Raw genomic sequence first — 26,122 nt, forward strand, 5'->3', positions numbered from 1 at the left:
AGAGAGAGAGCAAAAGGGCAAAAGGAAAAGTAAGAGAAAAAACAACAACTGAGAAAGACATGAAGAAAGAGGAGAGTAAGAGACACAGAGAAAGGAGAGCAAGAGAACATATAGAGAGGGTGTTTAAGGGAAAAACAGAAAAAAGCAACAGCAGAGAAACACAAAAAAAGAGAAGGAGAAATAAAGCAGTAGATCATCTGAGGGAAAGAAACAGAAAAAGTAACAGCAGAGACAGACAGAAACGAGAGATAAAGGGAGGAGAGCATCTGAGGGAAAGGAACAGAGAAAGCGACAGCAAAGAAAAAGGAGGAAAAAGTGAGTGGGGTGAGATAGAGAGAAAAAAGAAAGAGAGTAAGAGAAAGAGTGAGTGAGTGAGAGAGAGAGAGAGAGCGAGCACTTGAAGCGGAAAGCTAGGCTGCCTCTGTGGTCTGTCACTTCGGATCAGGCAGTAGCAGCTGATGGCTCAATGCGAACACTACCTTATAATAGAAACAGTTTGGCCAGAAATACAGCAGACATAGAGAAAGAGAGAGAGAGATAGAGTGGCCTTTGTGGTCTTTCATGCTCCCCTCATTCACTGTCTCTGTATAGAGTTGTCCAGGGTTGAAGGTTGAAGTGGAGAGGCTGTATTTTTTCACCCCTGCTATGAGGTGCGCTGCCTGGGGCGTGTGGTGCTTTATCTGCCCTTTATGTCCCCGGTGTCCTCTCACACATTTCTATACAGCTCTGCATTAAACAAGCTAGACTCAGCACTGCATATGAGCAGCTCACTGCCTGCTGATGGTTTCCACCTCTTAGCACCTAGACTGAACCTTTAAATAATGAGCAATTTCAGGCAGCCATTTCTCAACAAGACTTCTCTAGAGGATGCTCCACTTTAAATCACATTTCCTCAGATCAACACTACCTGTATGAGAGGCTTTGTGAACAGGCTTCATCACACTCCAGTCAATCTCACAAGGGATCTAAGGTATAGCTGAATGATGTATATTAATCAGTACTATGACAATGTATAATATGATACAGTGCAAATTAAGGCTGTATGACAAAGACAACATACTTGGGCTCCACTTTATTGGGATAGCCCCCAACTAATTACCTTCACATGTTCAAATTGTTTACAGACTATATGGTGAAGCTCTGATTCATAATAGGGGTTTAGCATTACAGTGTTTAGGATTAAGACTCGGACCAGGGTTAGGGTTAGGATAAGAGCCAAGTGTACAGCTCATGAAAACTAAGGTGAATTTAACAGATATTTAAACACATCAGCATATTGCAGTGCTCCACAATATGGGCTACATAACTATTACATTTTAGTAGTAGCAGAGGTGGGGAAAAGTGACTAAATTGCAAGTCGCAAGTCTCGAGTCAAGTCTCGAGTCAAGTCTCAAGTCAAAATAGTCGAGTCTCAACTGAAGTCCCAAGTCAGTCAAAAGTCATAAACAAGTCAGTATGCATTCTTCAGCTAAGGCAACAACACTGAACAATGGTAACCGTAATATAGCCTTTCACAAATACAAAAAATCAGGGTACACAGACAGGCATACTGGTATACACAAAGAATAGCACAACTGCACATGAAAACAATTTAAAAAGTACTACTGAACTTCACTGCTCACCATTTAATCCTAAAACAAAGCTTATGAATAACAAGCCAACCTTAGTCTAGTGAATGTTGCACTTGTTTTACCTGCAGAAGGTACTTAAAATTGGTCAAATAGTTTTGTTTCTTTTGTTTATGCTACCATGAAAAAATGAGTTTAAGCACTGAGTGAGGAGACAAACCTGAACTCTAATGTTTCTCTTGTCTTCCGAAATAAAATAAGCCAAGCATAAGCCCAGTGACACATCTGACGATTAGTATATCAGACTTGCGTCAGGAAACGAATCCATTCACATAAAAGTAACCTCTCTCCATGCTTCATCCACTTGTCTCTTGTGGGAAAGTCACAATTGGAAGTGTCTCGAGTCTTTCTGAGTCTTGAGGCTGAAGTCAAAGTCAAGTCAGAAGTCTTTCTTGATGTTCTTGAGTCTCAAATTATCAAATTTATGACTCAAGTCGGAGTCAAAGTCACAAAGTCCTTTCATACATCACACTAAACGGTCAGTGACTGGTCATTCTGTATGTCAGTCAAACGACCCTTTCCTATTGCTGTTCTCAAAACCTACCCAGTCTGGCTTATGAGCCTGTATTTCAGTGCAGTCTAACATAGCTTACAGTGGATGTAGTTTCATTTTGTGCAGTACTTTCACAGTAATAATGTATTTGGGACTTTGTGCTTAACACAAAAACTGTTTTCTGTCCTCTCCTCTTGCATCTTCACTGCAGGTTTTACCACCGCTGTATTTTAGGCACTGTGATCCGCTAGTCGACTGCTGCCCACAGCGCCAACTAGTGGATTTAAAAGTTAGCTAGTCTTTGCAACCTCTGCTCCATGATATCAGTATTGCAAAGGTCAACATCATGATATACTGCACAGCCCCAGTGCCATCATAATAATAGCCATATCTGATGTATGATACAGCATATTTTCCAGCTGTGGTTAATGGCCTTTCTTAGATCCCGCCTCATTCTCAGCTACATGATGACTGATCTCTGCGTATTTAGAGGACCATCTGAAAAATGAGCAATCATTAATTTTTCCTGTCCTATCGTTATCTTAGAAAGATCAAGTGTTGACTTATATTTCTCATACAGGAATGTATCAATCTGCCATTAGTGTACAGCACTATGACATAATATAGAAGCACATACAATGTCAACAGCAAACAGGGTCATTTTTTCTGCATGAAATGAAATGGATACAGGAGCAAAGGAGAACAAGAGGGAAAGATTCGAAAGAGAGATCAGAATGCCAATGACTCCAGCTGAGATCTCATGGGTTGTTGGTAAATGAAACTCAAGTCAAGAAGAGCATATTCATCACCATGGGGAGTGAGTGGCAAAGGTAATTTGCCAGTCACTCACACAGGGAGAAAGAAAAAAAAAAACAGCAGAAAGGCAAATTCACTGCTTGTGATTTTCTTGTTTATTTACTCACTTAAATTGCAGGTGACAAAGGGCGCTTTACGCACAATTTGGTGATTAAATGAACCTTAACTCCCGGAACATAAATTGCTTGGATTAATGGTTAGGGTTTGAGTTAATGTCAGACCTAAAAGTCTTTGGTTCAGATTACCATTAAGCACTGTTTTGATCACCAGTCAGACTATTAAACTTCAGAAAAATTAACAAAAAGGCTTTATCAAATGCCCATTTGTCCATCATGTCCACCCAGAAAGAAAGGTCAAGATCCTGTTCAAATGACTTGAATGAATGAACGAACAAATAATTAATGCAGATCATCATTATGAGTAAGAAACATTTCTTAACAGCATGCTTAAAGGAAAAAAAGCACATCTCTCTTTCCTTCCCCATCAGGTTGGACTGGTTTCAACCAGCTCACACATAAGTATACATACATGCACACACACCCACATGGCACACAGAGACTTGTATGGAGGGATTCCAGACATACTCAGTCTGTGTGTGTGTACGAAACTGCCAGCCAAAAGAAAAGTTTCCCCTTCACCAACAGACTGTGAAATGCTCTCTCTCTCTCTCTGTCTCTCTCTCTCTCTCTCTCATATACCTGGCCCTGACACTATAGCTGTCACAAGGAGTGGGCTTCTGTCAGAGCAGATAGCTCCTCTGTTCACCTCAGTTTCGCCATGCGGCAATCGTTGGCCACAGCATCAGGAGAGGAATTGGTTCTGTATTGATTTTATGGAATGCTCAACAGCTTAATTCAACCAAAACGCCATGGACTCTATCCAGTGCAGGATAGCTGAAACCACAGAGATGCCATACACAGTAACCTAGTGTGCCATTACTGACCATACATTCATAAAGGCTCAAAGGGACAAATATATTTATACTGATATCTTTATTCTTTCTAACATGTTAACATTAAGCCAATGTGAAAACAAACAAACTAAGTTAATACCTACCAGAAACAGGGCAGCACTTATAGACACAGATATTCTCTTCCAAGATCTGTACCAATACTGAAACCTTGAGCATCGGCTTAAGGTTGGGTATCTGCTGATACTGATGCAGAATTTTTTCTTTAAATTAATCTTAATTAAGCACTCAAATCAAAGCAATAGTTAAATGAAAAATCAAACTTAATTTTACACTCACCTCAGATACTCAATCAGCAAAGACATGTTTGGTGTCCACATTTTGCTTCTTTGGTTTTCCTTGAAGGATGAAGATTACCATAGAAGTGAGTCACTCAAATCTTTTCCATATACATATTCACAAAACTTCTTTCTCTCCACCTGCTCAGAACACATCCATGTCTTAATCAAAATCATTCAGACCTGTCAAAAGTGGTTTAGGGCACAGTTTGACTGTGAAATGACTGCTACAGCTTTCACCACCACAAATGAATACACAGGTTTTGTGCTGTGAAACTGTTCAATAGACCTGTAGTGGAAATTCTCACAGATCACAACAAAGTTCTACAGATATTACACACAATTAGTCTTGTATTGTCCATTTTTCTGCGCAAATGATGAAGACTGCGATAAAAGCACTGAGCATAGAATGTTTAACCATTATTTTAAAATGGCCATAAATTCTATAATTCATGAAATAAAGTGTCTGGTCCATATATTCAAGACATAAACTAAACATCATAAGAATGGAGCAGATATGGAGCGAGTTTTCTCTGATGCGTGAGCAAAGAGTGCGAAATGGAAAACCCAGATTGGGCTGGTAGAGAGTGATTACAGAGTGCTTTGTGCAAAAAGCGGAAATTTCTACCACTTCACTCCACTCGCATATTTGCTGTGAGCTATAAACATGAACAAAACTACACCAAGTACAATAGGCAGCCATTTACTAGCCACTCCAGTTTTACAAGCACGACATGCAGGCATATAGACATTACAGATTACTTTTAAGATCTGAGTTGTTTCTTCTATAAGTAAATGTTAATCATGAATTTTTGAACTGTTTATAAATAAAAAGATAAATAATGTAATCTAGTGAATATATGTCTGCATGATGCAAATAAATGTGAAGAGGAGGTTTTTGGGGGGTAAGCCAGAAATTCTAAAGTACTACTTCCTACAACATTGTGAAGTTCTTTTTATTTATAGTTTTCAGAAAGTCAAATTTGGTCCTAAACTAAGTCTGTGTGACCTTAATGAAGACGTGGATCTGGTTTTGAGTGGGTTGAGAGAAGGTTTGGGGGATATATTTATACAACCCATGGCAAAAATTACGGAATCACTGCTCTTGGAGGAAAATCTTTCAATTGTTTAATTTGGGAAAAAAAACGGTCGTCAGAGACATGCCACAAAACTTTTTTTTTTCAAAATTCCAACATCCATAGGGCAAAGGATGTGAAAACTTTCCTTCAAGAAAGACATATAATGTCAATGGCATGGCCTGCAATTAGTCTAGATTTCATAGTAATAGTCCAGTTGAAAATTTCTGGTGGGAATTGAAGAAAATGGTCAATGACAAGGCTCCAACCTGCAAAGCTGATCTGGCAACAGCAATAACAGACAGTTGGAAAAGGACTGATGGTCATTAGTTAAGTCCATACCTCAGAGAATTCAAGCTGTTATAAAAACCAGAGGTGGTGCAACAAAATACTAATGGTGCAGTGTTCTTAAGATTCCATAATATTTTCCTCAGAATTTAGTGATTCCATATTTCTTTCCTCTACTTGATCTAAAAACACAATTGTGACTGACTACAACAATTATGTTTATTTATTTATTTTTATTGTTTTCTTAATGCTAGAAGGTTGAAATTCTGAAAAAAAAAAGTTTTGTGTCTCTGTGATGTATTTTTTCTACAAAACTAAACAATTGAAAGATTTTCCTCCAAGAGTGGTGATTCCATAACCTTTGCCATGGGTTGTAGAAAAGGTTTGGGCAACTATTTACTTCTTATATTTGTTAGCAACGTAAGCCTCATAGCTCCAGCACTAAACTAAAGAAGTAAAATTTGGACACCAAATATGTTTTGGCTTATCAACTACAATTGGCCGCCACCAGAAAATTATGCTAATTCGATTTTTGGTCATCTGAATGTATCCTTGCCCATGACATGGGATCTGGTCTTTTTTGTTTGTTGTTTTTTTTTCAATTCCTTTGAAAAAATTAATACAATAAAAGACAGAAATATTCCTTCTGGACACATTTGCACAAGATTATACTTTCTTTTTCTTTTCTTTACAATAATAGAACTGTAAATCTGGCATAACAGCTAGCTACCTGTTGCTCTTACGTTAAAGCTAGCTACCATAGTTACCTAGTTATCATTGTGACCCGCTTAACTTCACTTTACTTCATGTTGCATTGCAAGCCACTCTGTGATACTTCAGGTTACATTTGTCACAGAAGTGGACATTTGTGTGAATTTGTGGTTTTGCTATAATTCAGTATGTTTCTGTTTGTATCAGACTGATACCGATACTGTGTGTTGGATTAGTGCCATCTCTAAAATTTACTGAGTGTAGTGTGCATTAATGGTGGAAAGATTGTAATGAGCCTGAAATAATGTTGAGGGTTGAGGGTTGAGGCTGAGACGGAATGCAACAGTGGATCTCTGCTTCCTTCCAAATGCCAGTCAACCATGTTAAATGTCTCTAAAGGGACATGCACATGTGCTCTCTCTCCATCTCTCTCTTTCTCTCACATATGCACATTCCAAAAAAGGCTAGATGACAGAGAGTATGGCCAAAACATGATGCAACAAAGCTTGAAAAAGCTAAAGACTGCTTCAGGTAAATATTTAAAACCAGCTTTAAAATCTGTTCCTACTGAGTCACATGAAGGAGAAGAGGCTTCTCCTTGCTCCTCCATTGCATATGCTTCAAAACATATAATGTTGACTGAATTTTGTACTGCGAGTACATATTAGCCCAAAAGCATTTGCACAGAAACCCATAAAACCTGGTTAAAAGAAAAAAATCTGAGTTATGCACATCCATTAGCGTTAAAACGATTCATATTTTAGTTCACACATATTTTAGTTTACACTTCATTATAAAGTATAAGCACTTTCAGGCGTTCTGGAGAACTGCATAATGCCTTTGTTTGTTTGAGATGCTTAGACAAAATTTAGCGTAACACAAGATGTTATTTTAACTGAACGTGGCCCTCGGCGCATGATTGAGCAGATGGGTTCGGGGCAATAAAAGAATGGAAATCCTGAGTGAGAGTGTGTTGCATTTCCACAGTGTAGCTGGAGTGTGAGAGATTTAGCATCGACACACAGTCCATCAAATCCCATAAGAACATACAGTGTTTGACCCCCATGTGTCCAGTTCTCAGTGCTTATAGCACGTAGTGCTTTACTGTGTCAGCTATGCTATCAGTCTCTGTCTATCTGCCTATGGCAACAGCCATCCGGATTAGACTACGACGGGCAGCTAGAAAGCAATGTCCCCAAGAGGATGTCTGCTTTGGTGTGGTGGTGGTGGTGGGGGGGGGGGGGATTACGTAATACACAGTAATCCCCAGGCTCTGCATGTATGTGTGTGCATGAGCATGTGTGTAAGAGTGCGCATGTGAGCAAGAGAGAGAGAATGTGTCAAATGTCCCTTATCCACCAAGTGCTACTAGCCTGTACCTTTAAATCACACTGCAGTTAATGCACTGTCAGGATAAACATGATCTCTTATTGATCAGCCTGTGATGTATTTGCTAGAGCATAGTAAGGCTTTAGTAGTTTCTCTAGGCTATGAATGCATGTATTTATGGTTGAGATGGCAAAAAAATCAATTCTCGGATCTATCACGATTCTCTCTTGATTCGCAATCGATTCAGAAGGAATCGATTGAATTTTTAGATATTTTATACAATTTTTTGAAGAAGGAAAGAAAATTCAATGCACGCATATGTGTAGGCACAAAATGGCTACAAATTTCATGTATATGAAGTATAGGTCTACAAATAAATTTTTCAAACAAGCCTTTGTTTGACAACCAGCTCAGGAAATGCTAATCATCCAACAGAAAACATTTTGTAAATAGAGTTTACTAAAAGATTAAGTGTAAAGTCGCACCATACAGTAGAAGTATGCTGGAGTTTCCCCAGAGTGCCCCAAATTCTCAGTATTTTCCATTCAGCTTCCTGTGTCCTGATGATCCAGACGAGTTTATGAAAACATAATGCTTGTTTTCCCCACAGGTATTTATAGCATGGTTCCATAACTCCTCCACTATGACAAAAAAAAAAATCTTTTTTTTTTTTTGCAACCTGAAGCTTATTCAGTAGATAAGTTCAAATGAGTAGACTATTCAATAAAATAAAAGAACTACCCCTTCTGTACAAACTGACACACTGATTACACTATTTACAGTAATGGAACTCTGGCAACCTGCTGCTCTTACGTTAACGTCATCTACATGTGCTTACTGTTATCATTTTGACCTGCTTTACTTCACTTTACTTCATGTTACATTACAAGCAATTCTGTGATATTTCAGGCTACATCTGTCAGAGAACTAGACTAGATTTATTGTTTTATTCCTATGATATATAATTCAGTCTTTTAATGTTTCTGAGTGCTGTACAAATTAACTTTGGAGATTCATCGAGAATCATTTTAGAATAACATCTTGGCTACCTGAAATGAAATCAAATCAAATTGTGAGGCGTCTAGAGATTCCCACCACTAATTTATGGTACAGTATTATCAGCAGGCATAACCTAAACACACACACACCTTTCGAAGAGACTGTTTCCATCCTTAACCCAAAAGCTTCAGTGGCACTCACATACTCTCACATACACACATACGTACTCCTAGCATGGCATTTGCTAGAGATGGCAAATGTTCAAAGAGCCCAACTGTTGTCCAACCATGGCGGTGCATAAGTAAGCAGGGCGTTAGGGGAATGAGATGAAATGCCAAGGGGATTGGCCTGGCATCGTGCCTGTTGCTGTGCCAACCATAACAATGAGCACTACCATCCCTACACACATACACACATGAAAGCTTTAGTGCATGATTTAGTCTGATTCTAATTCAGAGATTGCTTTTTGTAGTATGCTTCTCAATTTGATACGTTTCTTTTATAATCTGCTTGTCATTGCTGCATACAAACTCCTACACAAAGCTATACTGTGAATGATGTGTGTTTGTGCTTGTGGACAGTGGACTGCCTAACCAAGGTTTTTTTTAGGAGAGGGTTAATCTCCCCTGTGATGAGATTATATGAAACAAATGAGGAATGACAGGATGAAAGAGAGACTTTTTTCCTACCCAGTCACCAGCCTTCCAAGCAATCCATAAAACAAACTGTCCTGCCTCCCTAGTGGCACTTCATCAATCCATCCTTTCAACGGCAGCTTTCTCCATCTAAATGCTGATCTGTCCCTTTTTTGTTCTCTTTGTCCTCTTTCTGGCCAGTAAATGGAGCTGAAGGTCTTTCTCTTCATATATTTCTTTAGCATATGTGGTCATACTGTACGCAGCTCGGACCATTAATACTTACAGTCAACAGCAGCATACCATAATGCAACTCACTATGGATCATGCTTCTCCTTATATGCTGACATATAAACATCTGTAATCATCAGCAGTGACTCTTAAAGAACATTCACCACATCCACTGCCATCCTATTGCTAGGGCACACAATTTCTAATTGTGATATTTACGACCAATATTGTATTTGTGATTTAAGGTGCAATTATTTTCCATAAATTAAAGTCAAAGCATGATTTTTTTGGCCAAGAATACCAGAACATCCACTTTTTCTGGCTTCAGGCTGGAGCTTTGAAGGTAGTGCACCAGATGGCCAGGTAGTTGTAGGTGTATTGTCATGTACGCATCAAGGTGTGTGGTTGCTTCTTAAAACTTGTAGGATATAATTAAAACTGCAGCTCTTGCAATTTGAGAACTGCTCTCTGTCAAAGTGAGATTTGATATAAAACGATTCATCTTTCAGCCTGACACATCATCCTGGTATAATGTTACGTTCTGTCACAAAAGGCCAGATGAATCCTTTGCTCCAGGTTTCAGATACGAATAGGGCACATTCGGTCTGGAACTAGTGTTCTTACTTATGCTTCTGTTATTCCTTCAACACCATCTATATATAATGGTGAAGATAAAGTTCAGGATGTACAGCGTAACAATGCATCTATCAGGAATATCTTAATTGGTAAATAATACCCTAATATAACATCATGATATTTGGAAAGAATTAGATATCACTTCAAAATACCTAAGAACTCATTACCTTTCTTCATGTTTCTCCAAAAAAATGAAAGAAGTACACTTACAGATTCTCAATGATATTTACCCTTCTAAAGAATTCCTTAGACTGACATTTAATACTGTCAGTAACAACTGTAAGCTCTGTGCATGTAATACTGAAAAGACACTTTATACGAATTGACCCTCTGTTTGTAACTAGTCTGTGCCCGGTCATCTTAATAGATCGTTTGTATCTCAATGCTAAGCTGTTGGTAAATAATACCAAGTATGCCTGATATGTATGTACATTTGAATCTAATTGAAAATAAAAAAATCAGCTTGGAAATTCATGGATGTTATCTACAAAACTGTTATGTATTGAATGTACCATGTTTACTCAATGTCCATGTTTAAAGCAATGTAGTTTAAAAAAAAGCGAAAAATGGTTTGAGCTCTGTAATTAGAAAAAAAGAAAAAAAAGCAGTACAGTACAACGGTTTAGCCAAATACAACCTTTCTCAGTACATGAACACTCAACATGGTGGCTCTATAGGCATATACATGTCATGTTGTCACGACTGACCACTCCCAGTCCTGTCCATGTGTTTGTGTTGTGTTTTGGTTTAGCCCATGTGTTTTCTTTGTTTTGTTTTTTAGTCCAGCCCCCTTGTTTAGTGACTCCACCCCTGATTGTTTTCACCTGTCCCTCATCATCCCTGTGTTGTATTTAAGCCCTGTGCTTTGCCCTTTGTTTTGTTGGTCTTTGTTTGATGTTTGTTTGTTGTTTGTTGGCTGTATGTATTCTTGGGTTGTTTGATTCTTGTTTGTTTATCATGTCTGTCCCCTGATCAATCCGTGTTGGCTCAATGACGCTGGACTGTTTGGACTATGACCCTGGATTTGCCCCAAATAAATCTTGCTTTTCTCAGCACGTGCGTCCGCATTATCGCTCCCCAACATTACACATGTCATGGATCTAATGACCAAGTCACACAGAAATCACTCAATAAATACAAAGACAAAGCCATCTTACTATCCAATATAAAAATATAAAGTATATATGCTTGAAATTATGATCAAGCCTGAGCTATCTTGTGTATTCACTCTAAACATCCATCTAATGTTTTGTGTTTTACTTACAAAGTCTAAACCTCCATGACTGACATTATCCCTGTTGTCAGCTAAGGGAGATATCCCAAACAGACTGAAAAAAACAGGCAAAATGCCTTTCTCTTTCATGCAAAACATGGAAGGATTTGACAAAAAAAGGGGAGAGATATTGCGTGATTAGCTACAGCCATAGTAAACTGATTACTGATGCTCTGCCAGTGCATATTGCAACTGCATGAAAGCATATTTTGCTCTGCACCTACTCATGTACATACATCTGGCCCTTCAAAAATGAAATCCAGTGGCCGCTTCAGCAGTGCTGGCAGCTATCCCAGCAGCAGAGTACGTAGGTTTTGCTACTTCACGTCTATGTTATAAAAGGACATAATCCGTCTGGTTCTGCCCATCATTTGGCCTTAAGCTGCTGTTTAAGAGCAGGGTAATTCAAATGGGCTCTTCTCATGATGCGTGTCATTTAGAGGTGACGCTCTCTAATCTCCAAGCCCATAAACACAGCTGCTGGGACAGGTGCATGAGTTAGATAATAGTGGATACTTAATTTTAACCGATACTCAATATTGTTGAATACTGTGATTTTTTTTCTCCAGTGCTGTAATACTTCAGTCATTGTAATAAAATGACGAGAAGGCCACATCTTGTCCAACGTAATACTTATTAGTTTTATACCCCTCAAGCCTAACAAAGGGAGGTACAAGATCCAAGTATTTGGTCACAGACCAGATTCTGGATGCTGATTAAACCTAGTTTTAACCTGAAAAGGATTTTCAAAGCTGATTCACTATTTATTTAATCCAAGATTAGGCTTAATCTGTATGGGAAACAAGCTCCCAGCATTTCAGATGAGAGCAAGTTTGAAAGAGGACTAATGTCAATCACAGAACAATCTAACAGACTTCCAGAGCCTCAGCTGTTACAGAAGACCCTCATTTTGAAATAAGTATCCAGGAAAATTACTTTTCAGCCTGAGTTATCTGGAATATTCACCCAGTTTCACTTATTACACAGCAATAATAGAACTTAGCCGACCACTCAATCTTACTGATGCAGTATTACATTAATGCAATTTTGGAATGCATTTTGGTGCATGAGCACTCCCTGATGACATCAATCGAAATGTAATGCATGTGTCATATTCACTTAGCATCGAACTCTCAATCACTTTGACAAGGGAGCCACCGCAGTGTCAGAATATCTGTTTCAATGGAAACTGACTCACAAAAATGAAATGTTTGCATCTGAAGAGGACAGCTGAGGTGGATGGAGGAGAATGTAAAACACTAACAAAAGTGAGTGGAGAGAGAGAAAGAGAGAGAGAGAGAAAGACGGGCTTCAGGCACAGAGGACACTTGCACTATAACTGTCAGACTCTGCCACTGTGGCAACACATATGTGTCAGTTTGGTGAGCTATCATGGCTCCTTGTTGCAGATGTAAGCTCTTGCATTCACTGTTGTGAGTGTGTTTAAAGTAGAAAGTCATTTGTCTGGTTACATTTTTATTCATTTTTAAAGAATGTGGGCACAAAGTGCTGCATGCATATAGTTCTGAAAAATTCATTCGTTGAGATGTAAACAAAGTCATTCAGAGAGGTTTGATGTGAAATTACAGAATTTCACTATAGAAAAATTCACCAGGTTTCTTTACAGTGGTGGTCATAGGAGCCAGGGGATGCAAGTCTACAACACAAATATAGCCATTTTATTTATTATCCCAGTGATCCAACATATCTTCTGGGTTTTTATATGCAATGTTCACCATGCACAAATGGAAAAAAAATGTGTGTTTGGCTGCTATTTTGTCTTAAAATGCCCTGCACATTTCTCTCAACCATAAATGTTTAGTAATGTTTTAGATCAAAAGCTTTTTAGCAGCACTAAATGCTTCAGACCACTGGTGTCTATCACCACCACCAATGTTGCTTCTCTATATAAGGTGCATTTTACATTAAACCACACTGAATTACTTTGTTTACATCTAAGTGTTAATTAAGGCAAAAATTTAGAAAATTTGATTTAACCCACCCCCCCACCCCTCCACCCAACAAAGATCCACCAATCATTCCAATCTTGGTCTGGTATGATGCACCTCTCCACAAACACAACAAAACTACTACAAGTCATAGAGGTCCATTTCACAGCCTGCTGTTTCCCCTAAAGGAGCATTCCACACAAAATCACTTCCAGCTTGTTTAGTCCTGCTAGAGTCATGCCTGGGGACATGCTGACTAAATTCCTCCAAACTGACCTCACAGTAAGGAAGCACATATTAAATTATGAATTTGGTGTGGAATGGCCCTTTAAGAAAGGCTGAAGCACCATAATAAAACTTTAACATTTATAATTAGAGTGGAGAGTCGTGTTCATCCATTACCAACTACTCTTACCAAGACATACACTGAAGACAGATAAACAAAAAAATAGGATTATGATTCATCACACAGTGAAAATCTTTCATCAGCTCCCTATTCATTTCTTGAATCCAATCGACCCCTTATGAAAAACCATGTCTCACACAATTAGACCTGGATGAACATGCAAGAACATCTTTAAGTCATTTGAATCAAAATGGCCCTGACAAGTGCAGAGATACATACGATTCATTCTTCCATACTGAGACAATGACCCAGCTTCTACACTGACGTGGAAGAGTAAGGCAGACCCCTCAGTCTTACCTCGCCTTAACATGACTTAGTATTTTTCTGCGCCCTTAGGCTGTGTTTTCTATATATGGACCAGCTTAATTTACCTTACATAAAAGACTATGAACATTTTTATTAGTGGCACTGCATGTTTTAATCAAAGGTTTGTTGTTTGTACAGTGCTGCTAACCCTTACATTGTGCACCACAGAATGGAAGCCTCTGGCTGTCTTTCCATATCAAAGGGCTAAAGTTGTTGCTGAGACTGCAACCCCTGCTTTCCTCCTTATTAGGAAGATGCAACAACAACAGCATCATACTGGATTGCTTGATACTAAGAATCCTCCAGACTGCCTTAGCTAGGAGATATACACTTTGAGGAATCTAACAGAATTATCCAACAGCTTTAAAGACACTACAATCAAGGTAGGCCAGATAAAATAAAGTCATATGAACACTTTATCGACACTTCTTAATGTCATTTCCCTTTCACTACTGTAATAATTTACACGCAATAACCACTTTATTAGAACCACTGCGTAGATCTTTAATGGTATACAGTTACAGTGAAAGACTGAGCTGTATATATATATATATATATATATATATATATATATATACATACAACATTTCAAAACAAATGTCAGTAACAAACGAAGTAAACACAAATGTCTCAATTCTAGACTGGAAGGCTACTGTGACCTCTCTGCACAGAAACAGTCCTATGACTGATACAGAAAGATACATACAGATAAAGAGACGGTCTAAAGCCAATAGAAAATTTACACTGATATGAATAAAATAAATACACTGATGTGTAAATAAAAGTGCATGAGGAAGACACAGAAGAAAGGAGAACGCTCATGGCTTTCTAGACCAGAGAAGGCCTGTCTAAAAAAAATACTTCATTTTTCTTTAATATAAATCTTGTTGTATTTAAACTCTGCAAGTATTGTAGTAATACTCTTGTTTCACTTTTAAGTTTTCGGTCGGGCACGAAATAGTTAAATTCTTGAAATGCCCAATGGAAAAAGTACATAGAGCCAAGCTAGCTCTCCCTCGCACCTGAGGTCAGATCCGGGTCAGATTAGCAACCATCACAATTAGGAACTGACAGTGAATTGAACCAATTATGTTTCATTTTCAATTCTTCTTCTTCTTTTGGTTGCTCCCTTTAGGGGTCGCCACAGCGGATCATCTGCCTCCATCTTGCCCTATCCATTGCCTCCTCTACTTTCACACCAACCATCTCCATGTCCACCTTCACTACATCCATAAACCTTCTCTGAGGTCTACCTCTTCTCCTTCTACCCAGCAGCTCCATCTCCAACATTCTTTGCCCAATATCCACTATTCCTCCTCAACACATGTCCAAACCATCTCAACCTGGCCTCTCTGACTTTATCTCCAAACTGCTCCACCTTCACTGTCCTTCTGATCTGCTCGTTTCTAATCTTGTCCATCCTTGTCACTCCCAACGAAAATCTCAGCATCTTCATCTCCGCCACCTCCAGCTCAGCCTCCTGTCTCCCTCTCATTCACACACATGTATTCCGTCTCGTCTCTACTGACCTTCATTCCTCTCCTCTCCAGTGCAAACCTCCACCTCTCCAGATTCTCTTCCACCTGCTCTCTACTCTCACCACAGATTACAATGTCATCTGCAAACATCATGGTCCATGGAGCCTCCTAGAAGGGGCTCAAAGCTGATCCCTGATGTAACCCTACTTTCACCTTGAAACCATTTATCACTCCAACTGCACACCTCACCACTGTCTCACTATCCTCATACATGTCCTGCACCACCCTAACATACTTTTCAGCTACACCTGACTTCCTCATACAGTACCACAGTTCCTCTCTTGGCACCCTATCATATGCCTTCTCTAGATCCACAAAGACACAATGTAGCTCCTTCTGACCTTCTCTGTACTTCTCTACCAACACTCTCAACGCAAAAATTGCATCTGTGGTACTCTTTCTGGGCATGAAACCAAACTGCTGCTCATTGATATGGACCTCTCGCCTTAGCCTTGCTTCAACAACTCTTTCCCATACCTTCATGGTGTGGCTCATCAACTTTATACCTCTGTAGTTACTGCAGCTCTGCACATCACCCTTGTTCTTAAAAATGGGGACCAATACACTGCTTCTCCACTCATCATTTTCAATTGATGAAAGCAATTTTGTGAGAAAAATGTTAAGTTAGACCTTCTGACAGTTCTAGCTACTTCACTGACAGTGAGTATGGGTCTAAGCAACGTGGTTCAGAAATGTAAAATGTCAGGGAGCTGGAAGGTACAATATATATGTTAATGTCTGCTACAAGCTTCACATAAAATATTGAATGTTTTATAAGCCAAAAATGTCCATATTTAATCTACAAGGGCCAAAAAAAAGTTTCATGTAAATTGCTGTTAGCTTCGAGCTAACAGAAATCTCACAGGTGCGCTAACCCTAATTAAAACTCTCATTGTGCTTTCTTCCCCTTGTTTTTGGCATGTATGACCTGAACTGAAGGTCTAGCTCTAATAGTCATGGTTTGATTCTGCATTCTATGTATTTAAGCCCATGAGGCCCAAAATTTTTAAATTATGTGTATTAATGCAATGTTTAAGACCATTTTAACAGGTTCAGCATACATTTTCCATAAATGTCCTTCATGGATTGTATTTTTTCATGTCTAAAACATTAAAAAGCTGTATGAAACTTACTAGATTTTTAGAAAAGAGAAAAAACAACTACAGATACCAGTGGGCTTAAATGTGTTAAGGAAAATGGGGTCAGTGTGTATGCTCCACTGGGTCTTGTTAAATGCCAGCCAGGAACTGTGATTATGCCTAGTAAATGCATGTTTTCTAATTATGATTTTATATTCATTTCATTTTATTTGTTTAGCTAAATATTATCAAACAGGTCAACAATAACAAAACAAGATTCTGGTAGCCATATTTGGTAGTCAGCTTAGCCACAAACCTTGCAGATGTGTGTGAATTTTTTGTTATTGCAGTCTTCCCTACTGTTTAATCCAGATTCAACACCCCTCCTCACGTGTTAATGCCTTGGGAAAAAGGGTAAGATTTTATGCACTTTAAAAAAAATATGTCGTTACACGTAAGTCTTTAAATTCACAGGATTATTATATCAGATCTTTTTTCATAATTACATGGAAAACAAATCTTAAGCTGATTTTCAATCGCTGTGCTCACACACTGTACTCAGAGCACAAGAACAACTCAGTGGGAGTCGGCATAAAGTGCACTCAGAGAGCCCACAGAAAAACGACTATTTGCTTCCAACTATGTGAGGGAAGGAAGCGACAAAGAAAGAACTTTACCTTAAGGCAGCTGATTTTCTCATACACACCTCTCCGTAATGCCGGGTTGTTCAGCTATGCTCACTTGTGAAGCGATGGCTGATTTAAGCCCTTTTCTCTAAACTGAATATTTGAGTAATATCTAAAAGTAATGCAAGGCTGTGGAACTGGGTGTTAAATCATTAAACTAGTGCAGGAGCGGTGTATGCCAAGGGCTGCAATTAAGGAGTGATTTTTAATAGAGACCTCCACCCCCACGACTGCCCACTCTGGAAACCTTCTTCACTCAATCACTGGAGAAATATCCTCCCCTTTTCCACAGCTTGGCTACTCAGCCTGTTTAGTTAATTTCCATATATTCATGGTTTTGAGTTGCAGCCTGCAGCTGTGTTCTGCAGCGAGGTGTAGAACACAATATATGTTACATATATATTTATTCTGGTTAATGATGGGCTGGGTTAGATCTAACAAGCATGATTTAAAACACACTTTGATATTCTGACTAGTCAGAGACTAACGATTCCCAGGCTGTTTTGTAACATCTCTCATTTCTGATGTGAGAAACATCCATTCTGATGTTGTAACTCTAAAGCATTTTAACATGAAAATGTGTAGTACAAAATATATACATGTGGATAATAAAAGACTAGTGATAAACTGAAATAGAAATTAAAGACACACCAGGTCAAAAATCCAAAAAAACAAAAATAACAATTGCAGTACTACAGTTTGTACCATTAAATCCACAAAACATTTTCAAGAACAGACATTGGTTTTCAGCATTTTTTAATTTTGTTGTTTGAGGTTTGATAAGCCATTTTAAAAACTGAGGACATTTGCTGTACTCTTTCTCGTTTCTGCTGTTTCGCTGCATTTTGCATGAGATTTGGACTGTCAACTGGTAACAACCCTGTAACAGAGAAGTTCTTGGACACTGTACCCCTTTTTGATATCTAGCATGAATAGTGATTGCAAATCTCTTATCTGATGTCCTTCATAAGAGTGAACAAGAGAACAAACAACATTTTTAATCACCATTTCTCATTTTCATTTAAATAAAATTAGTGAAGTCTTATATTTTAGCATTGGTCGTAGGCCTATTTCATCTTTTTTAAATTCCTGATCAAACATTTGATTTTTATCTTCCCAGCAACATTTTAGTGTATCCCTTTAAAATACAGCATGTGTCATCAGGCCATGTTTCCTTCAGGGCAATGAGGGATGCCATGGATAGCAGGTAAACATGCAGTGATTAGGGGAAGGAATGTTAGTGTAGTGTTTATACCCGTGGCGTAGATGACTTCATCATTTCCTGCTAAAAGTTGATCCTCTTGACTCTCTCTTTCTGCTTCTGTGTGCAGGCATCCTACTCACTGTATCTATTATTTATGCACACTGAATTACGCATGAGGCCGAGGCACGGGCAACATGCGCTCGCAAGGAGCCCCCCTACCCAAACATGCACATCCAACAACTGCGGCTCCAGCATCATATCCTGGCCTCTGAGGAGACAAACAAAAGTTCACAGGCAGTTTAAAAGCGCACTCTTTGTGCAGCTACGAGATGGTGTGAGACAGGCAGAGCCTGGTGAACCCGGCATCAACATGGGACAGCATCAGCACCGAGCACACAGCCCTGAGGCCTTGGTCACAGCTGCCACTGATGGAACTTTTCACGCTCCCAGTTGCTCTCTTACTCAACACTTATCTGAAACAGTACACGTCCACTTGCTACATCCCCCACCACAACCCATTCATTTCAGTGTAGCACACTGTCACATCACGTTGTGTGTGACGGGTTGCGGTGCTGCGCAGTCTTCCTCAGCAGGCAGTGTAAAAATTCTGCAGATTTCAACTTTATACAACTAAGTGTGATCACACTGAGTTTAGCCAATCAGGCAAGGGTAAACTGGTCTTGATAACAAATGGCAAGCATAACTTTCTCTGAAAGCAAAGGAAGCAACAATGGCTCTCCTTCTCTTCTTTGAATCCATGACAGTTTTATATAATGATGAAAATATCTGTTTTTAAACAGAAGACAGTGAAGACAATGAAGGGAGGATGTCCATTGGGAAGTAATTTACATGGTTTGAGAGGAAGAACTTAAACCATATGCAGCTCTAAGGTTACTTGCTAAGGTGAAACGAAGCAAGCTAGCTTTCTTGGAAGAATTCTGAATTATAAGAGAAAAAAGAAAGTCTGTACTTTAGTCTCGATGTAAGCTGCTGTGCAGCAGAAAACAGCATATCAGATTCTTCATTGCCCCACATATATTCAGTATGGTTGCTTAATTTATATAACACAGAAATGCCAGCCACAGAGATGAGAAACCATGAGAAAAACTTCAAGTGGACGCTCAACAAAACCCAATTAAAATGACCCTATTCTCTCACACCCCGAAAAGAGCTCCCCCTCCTATCAAAATGCATATATGAAGATTATAATTCCATAAGCCTCTAACATGCTATCAAACACTAATATCTGCAGTACCAACTATAACATATAAATCCTATTTTTACCATTATGATAAACACATTGTTAAGAGCTGCAATGACAGATCAAATGACCTTATACACGCTATAATGGCAGAGATGCCATTACATTGCTGGCACAAACTGTTAGAAGACTAACAAGTGCTTTTCTGCTCTGGGACTGAACCCTGTCCTCCCACTTGGAGGACATGCCTGTAAAAAATGTCAAACTTTACGATTATTCTCACACCTAGTTTTGTGTCTTTTGAGTGTGATGCTGTAATGACTATTATCACAACATTATATTTAATATATTTAATAATGAAACCAAAGTAAACAAACAAATAAACAAAAATACTTATTTAGTCTGGTGTGCCTATACAAAAAATAAATATAGACACTGTAAGGCCAAAAGTATCTAATCATCTGACCATCATACCTATGTAAGCTTGTTGGGCAGCCCATTAGCCTCTGCCTTCTATACTGTAGACTGGGGTTCAATCCCTGCATGGGTAAACGCCTTACACTATACCAATAAGAGTCATTAGGCAAAACTCCTAACACTACCTTTGCCTACCTGTGTAAAATAATCACATTGTAAGTCACTCTGCATAAGAGTATCTGCCAAATGATGTGAATGTAAATTTAAAAATCATGAGCATTAATATGGAGTTGGCCCTCCTTTTGCAGCTACAAAAGCCAGATGAAGGCTTTTCACAAAATATTGGGGTGTGTCTGTGGGAATTTGTGCCCATTCAGTCAAAAGAGCATTTGAGGTCAGTCACTGCTGTTAGACAAGAAGGCCTGAATCACAATCAACGTTCCATTTCATATCGAAGGTGTTCAGTAAGGTTGACATGAGGTCGACATGAGGTCTCTATGCATGCCACTGGGGTTTCTCCACACCAAGCTCATCAAACCATGTCTTTAAGGAATTTCACTTTGAGCACTGGGGCACACTCACACTGGAAGAGGAAAGGGTCTTCCCCAGACTGCTGCCAGAAAGATTGAAGAATATAATTGTTCTAAAATCTCTTGGTATGCTATAGCATTAACTTTTACCCTTCAGTGGAACTAAAAGGCCCAAACCCTGAAAATGAGCTCCAGAGTATTATCCCTCCACCAAACTTTATTGTTGGCACTATGCATTCTGGTAGGTATTATCCAAATTTTCAAAACCCTCCTTTCACAGATTTCTCTATCAGTCTGCCTGATAGTGTGATTCATCACTCTAGAAAACACATATCTACTGCTTCAGAGTCCAGTGCCAGCGTACTTTACACCACTTCACCTTAAACCTGACATTGTGTAGAGTCATCTTAGGCTTGTGTGCTGTTGCCTAACCATGGAAACACAGTTCTTGTACTGTTATTGCTTCCAACGACAATCTAGATATCTGTAGCGAGTGACAAAACAAAGGATAGGTGGTTTTTATCCACTACACATTGGTCCTGCTCTGTGAGTTTGTTTCACAGCTAAGGAATTGCTGCTCCTAGATGTGCTTATTTTAAATAATAGCACTTACAGTTGATCAGGGCAGATCTAGCAGGGCATAAAGTTCATGAACTGACTTCCGACAAAAATGACATCCTACGACATTGCCATGTTTAAAGTCACTGAGCTCTTCAGTACAATGCATTCTACTTGAAATGTGCCATTCTAGAAAAACTCAGAGTCTCAGTTGCTGACAGTGGTGATGATAGGAACTAGACATCTGAAGTGTTCAATGGCTCTAAAAGCTTCCTCACACAAAGCTAGTAAATGAAATGGTTGCAATTTTTTTAAATACATGGCGGAGAGGTTCATGGAGGGTGTTGCAAAGCAAATTGTTCCTTTGAATTGGTAGGAAAGATGGAAAAAAGATCAAGGTGTTATGGCCTACAGGATTTCAGGCTATGTACCTGCATTAACTCCATTTACTGTTTTAAAGTAAGGAAAGAAAATACTGAAAATATAATGATGCTGACAAAGCACACAATTCTTTGCAGTTAAATTGTTCATTTTGATTGTCTGTGCTTAGATAATAGCTCATTACATCAATGATTTAAATTCTGTAGGCTACAGGTGGAGTACAGACGCTGTTTCTTTTTTACTAGCTGCAGCTGGCAGCAGGCTATAATCCACTGCAGTTGCCAGTGATTCTCACCTCCAGACCATGCTGTTCCCTGTTTCTTCAACCATGATCTTTACCCATCTGCGGCATCTTCCTTTTTTATCAGTTTGATAGACACCGTGCACACAGTACACTGCCTCAACAATAAACTGCTGTTTACACCCAGCTTCTCATTCTGAAACTTTGGTAGCAAAGTTAACTTTGTCTCCATTAGTTGTGCACACTTAAGATGAGGTGTTGCTGAGAAATTGGTGACCTTTCCATTAACATAATTGGCTTCTGTTCTTAGTAATAGTTTCCACTCTCCATGGCAACCAAACCATTTATCATACCTTTTATCATTTCCATGGTAATAACAGCCTCGTTCCAGCATTCCATGGCAACAGATGTATTACTTTTCCATTACTAACAGTTCTTTTCTATGTCTCCATAGTAACAAGTCCCTTTTCCACTGTCAAAAACATACACCTCTCATTGGGCTGGAGGCGAGCCCTATGGTTAACTGGAGCAGGTCCGACATGCTCCACACGCACCAAACCACAGTGGCAAGAGCAGCAGGTCATGAAGAAACTGAGCAATCCAGATTCTAATTATAAAGCTAAGCAGTCAAACAATGCTGCTTGACACAGAAAGTACAAAGTCTTGCTAGTGACGGGTAAAAGCACTTCACTGTTTTATTAATAGGCTACTGTTATTACTTTTTAAATTTGGCCTGATAGCCCAGGGTTTTTTAATACTGGTCCTTGAGGACAACTGCTTTAACTAATTTAGAGTGTTCCTGTCCCTTTTAAATAACCTTGTTCATTTACATTTCTGCATGTGCTTACTAAAAAAAACTCCAATTAATCCATACAGTACGGAATTAACACCTTCAGTGTTCACTGTAAGAGTTCATTAGACACCTGGGACTTTGCTTTGCATCTAGAACAGCCGCCTACAAGTCTTGCGTGCCTGTTTCTGTGCAGGTGAGCAGTAAGATTCGGCTATGTTCAGCTCCCTTGGAGCAGAGCAGAGATTCACAATCCCACTCTGTAGGCGCATGTGCCTTACCTACTCCGACACACCTGATTCGCTTCACGCGCTGACTCAGGAGGTGTGCAGCCTGTGGGGTCTCCAGGGCTGGGAGCAAGAACCACTAGCGAGGAGGTTCCACAGATACAGCATCTGGCTTATAAATCACAGCAGGGAGGAGAAAAAGTCCTTCTCTAAATTATACCGCTGGGATAGGCTCCAGCACCCCCGTCCAAGCCCCCCCCCCCGGACCCCCCAGCGACACTGAGGGAGAGGCGGCTTAGAAAATGTGTGTGTATGTGATAAATGTGATAAATTATCTCCAGCTTCCCCCCACAACCCAGAAGGATGAGCGGCTTCCATGCTTAAACTATTCTTTGCATAGTGAAAAGTTCTTTAGATTAATGAAGAATATGTTGTATATGGTTCTGTTTAAAAGGGATTCATCTATCACATTCATCTATCATTACAGACCTGACATCAACAAGCCTTTTGGAACCTTTTGGGTGCTGGCAAAGAACCCTTGAAGAAGCAAGTTTTCAGCAACCCTTGAAGAAGCAAGTATGTCGTGAAAATGAGCCGTGATATTTTAGGTTTTGCCACTCTGCCCACCCCTGTAAACACCTGAGCAGCCCAAAACAGCCCGAACTCTCTCTGAAGGGTGAACCGCGAACCAACATAGGTAGCTCAGAAAATCTCAGAAGCCCCCTCACCTGGTTTGACCGTCTTGATGCGAATGGGCTCCCTGAAGTGCCGGATGACCGCGTGAGTGTCTCGGTTGGTAAGTCCACTCACGGGCGTGCCGTTCACCTCCAGCAAAACGTCGCCGTAGTACGGAAGCTTCCCGGCGTGGCACACGAGGACATCCAGGTTCATCTGGCCGAGGAAGGGGAACTCTCCGAGCTCGGCGCCCCCCAGGATCTCCACCATCGAGCCGAACTCCCCCACGCCTCCCCACGAAACCGCGCACTCCTGCACCTTGGTCGACCAGTGCTTCTTCCTCTTCAGCGTTTTGGACATGGCTCGGGTTAGTGTTCACTTCCAGAAGACGGTCTTTCGGAATACAAATGGAGTCCGGATGCTGGTTAGCCTATCGGCTGTGGACAGGAGACGTTAGTTTGGAGGACATGAACGCCAAAGAGCAGCAGCAGCAGCCGTTGAGCCTCATCTCCTCTTCCTCCTTCCTCGTCTCCTCACGCGGAGCCAGACAGGCTACATTCAAGATAAGTCAGAAAAACAGTGAACGACGAACGAAAGCAGAAAATATTGAGTCAAACAACCTTCTGCATCCGTTTATAGTCGAACAGAAGCACTCAATAAATTACAGGAATGCGCTACAGCTAAATATGGGTACTGTTTACTTACATTTTCCAAGTTCACAACAGTAGCAGCCAACAACAACAACAGCCACAGTGCTGTGGAGCGCGGGAGCAAAACAGGTTTCCTCGGCCGGTTCGCTGAGTCTCAGAAGAGCCGCCGCTGGCTGGAGCAGCGCGTATACGAAGGAGAGCCCCGTCAGAGAGTCACTCAGTCAGTCAGTCGCTTCGACTCACACACAGCGTCGTTCCCGCTTAAGCGCGAGGACGTGAAGTAAATCTAAAGGGGAAAACCGCCAGTCGCAGCTGCGCCGCTGTCCGTGTTTTCCTCCGTGCGCATCGGCGAGCCAGGCGCGAGCGCACGCGCTCCACTCCGTCAGTTCGTCCGTACGCCGCTCTCCAGCCAAAATAAACCACGGCGGACGGGAGAGTGGACTCCGCTTTGTCCCCACGCGTTCTCTCAGCGTCCGAGCCGCCGCCGCGTATCTCTGACAGTTGACAGGATACGGATCCACGTCCGCGTACGTTTTCGCAGGCGCCGCTGTCTCGCTCACCGAGCCGCTCGAGCGTCCGCTGAGGCGAGGCGCGCGCGCGGGAAGCAACCAATGAGAGTGAGGACGCTTGAGCAATTAACTAATTATGTAAAACGGCGTCACTTCTCCGGGAAATTCGTATATGTATATTCGTATAAATGTATATATACATTTTTGTGTGTGTGTATACACACACACACACACACACACAATATATATATATATATATATATATATATATATATATATATATATATATATACATATACATACAATAGTATTATCTATATGGCATAGAGTCCCATCTAAAAATCAACTACAACAAAGGCAAAACAGAACTACAATAAAGAGAAAATAAGAGGAAAAACCATCCCTAAAATAAATATCAACGGTGGAAAAGCAGTCCTAGTTAAAGCATTAGCAATTTCTCACAAAAAATAGCAGTTGTTTGGTGAATATATAGCACAGCACAGTCTAATGTTCTTCACGGTAGCTGTAAAGTCTAAATCTGGCTCAATAATAAACGGGAAAATTGTTATTTCTGCCGAGAAAAAAATGTGGAGCGTCATGTATCCATTCGAGCCCAAAAGCTCTCTCAACAGCGCCATCTTCTGGCCTCGTGCTGTAAAGACCGCAAGCGCTAAACAGCCTACTGGATCCTGCAATTCGCAGTGATTTGATGAGGCACTCCACTGGCACTCAAACCTCTGCTGATTTTCATACGGTACTTTGTAAATTAGTTTAATCTTCTGCATAATTAAAGACATGTAAGGACAAGCTGAATTTAAAGCTTTCACGACGCTCCCCCTCTCAGAGGCAGGCCCTTAACCACGGCTGTGGTTTTATTCAGCAGCCAATGGACACGTTTTTCCCCTGAGTCATGGAGATGCCAGAATCTGTTGCATTTATTAGAACAAGAAGGGGTGTTGAAGTGGTGCATTAACTGTAGAAAAAGCAAGACCAAGCACAGATCCAATTTCCCCCTTTTTCTATTTTGTTTGGAACTGTCATCACACATTTACAACCTAAAATAAGCCTGGAACTGGCAGTATTATTCAAACACACAGCACACTCACAGATACACTGTGTAAGTGTAATGGGTAATCTGAACAGTTTTCCTTTGTTCCAAAAACTGTTCTAAGACATTCTGGAGACTCTGGTTTGTAGAATAACGGCCATATAGACTGTTTATCAGACTCAGGATCAAAACTATATAACGTATACCCTCCCAACCCCCCATCCATTTAAGGCATTATCTAATAATGTGAAAGTGTCCCTTGACGTTTTGGTAGCAGTTAAGCTCTCAGAAGTGTTAGTATGGGCAAATTCACCATTTGGCTATATGTGAAGGGTGCAGCACATTTCTGATGAGGGTAATAAAA

General features: G+C 40.1%; 1 protein-coding gene across 4 annotated transcripts in view; it reads right to left on the reverse strand.

Moving 5' to 3' along the window:
• The window catches only part of LOC108427579 (membrane-associated guanylate kinase, WW and PDZ domain-containing protein 3), a 149,449-nt gene extending 124,614 nt beyond the window's left edge, over positions 1 to 24,835 (reverse strand). For 2 of the 4 annotated variants that reach the window (XM_017697833.2, XM_017697832.2), the window contains exons 1-2: positions 24,257 to 24,835; positions 23,605 to 24,103 (exon numbers count right to left, since the gene is read on the reverse strand). In XM_017697833.2, coding sequence (XP_017553322.1) covers positions 23,605 to 23,911 — 307 coding nt within the window. In that variant the 5' untranslated portion in view covers positions 23,912 to 24,103; positions 24,257 to 24,835. The remainder of the gene's footprint in view (positions 1 to 23,604; positions 24,104 to 24,256) is intronic. The other 2 variants (XM_017697831.2, XM_017697829.2) reach the window with 2 other exon arrangements.
• Positions 24,836 to 26,122: the final 1,287 nt, after the last annotated feature.

The sequence above is a fragment of the Pygocentrus nattereri genome, chromosome 26, assembly GCF_015220715.1.
Source record: "Pygocentrus nattereri isolate fPygNat1 chromosome 26, fPygNat1.pri, whole genome shotgun sequence".
Lineage (NCBI taxonomy): Eukaryota > Metazoa > Chordata > Actinopteri > Characiformes > Serrasalmidae > Pygocentrus > Pygocentrus nattereri.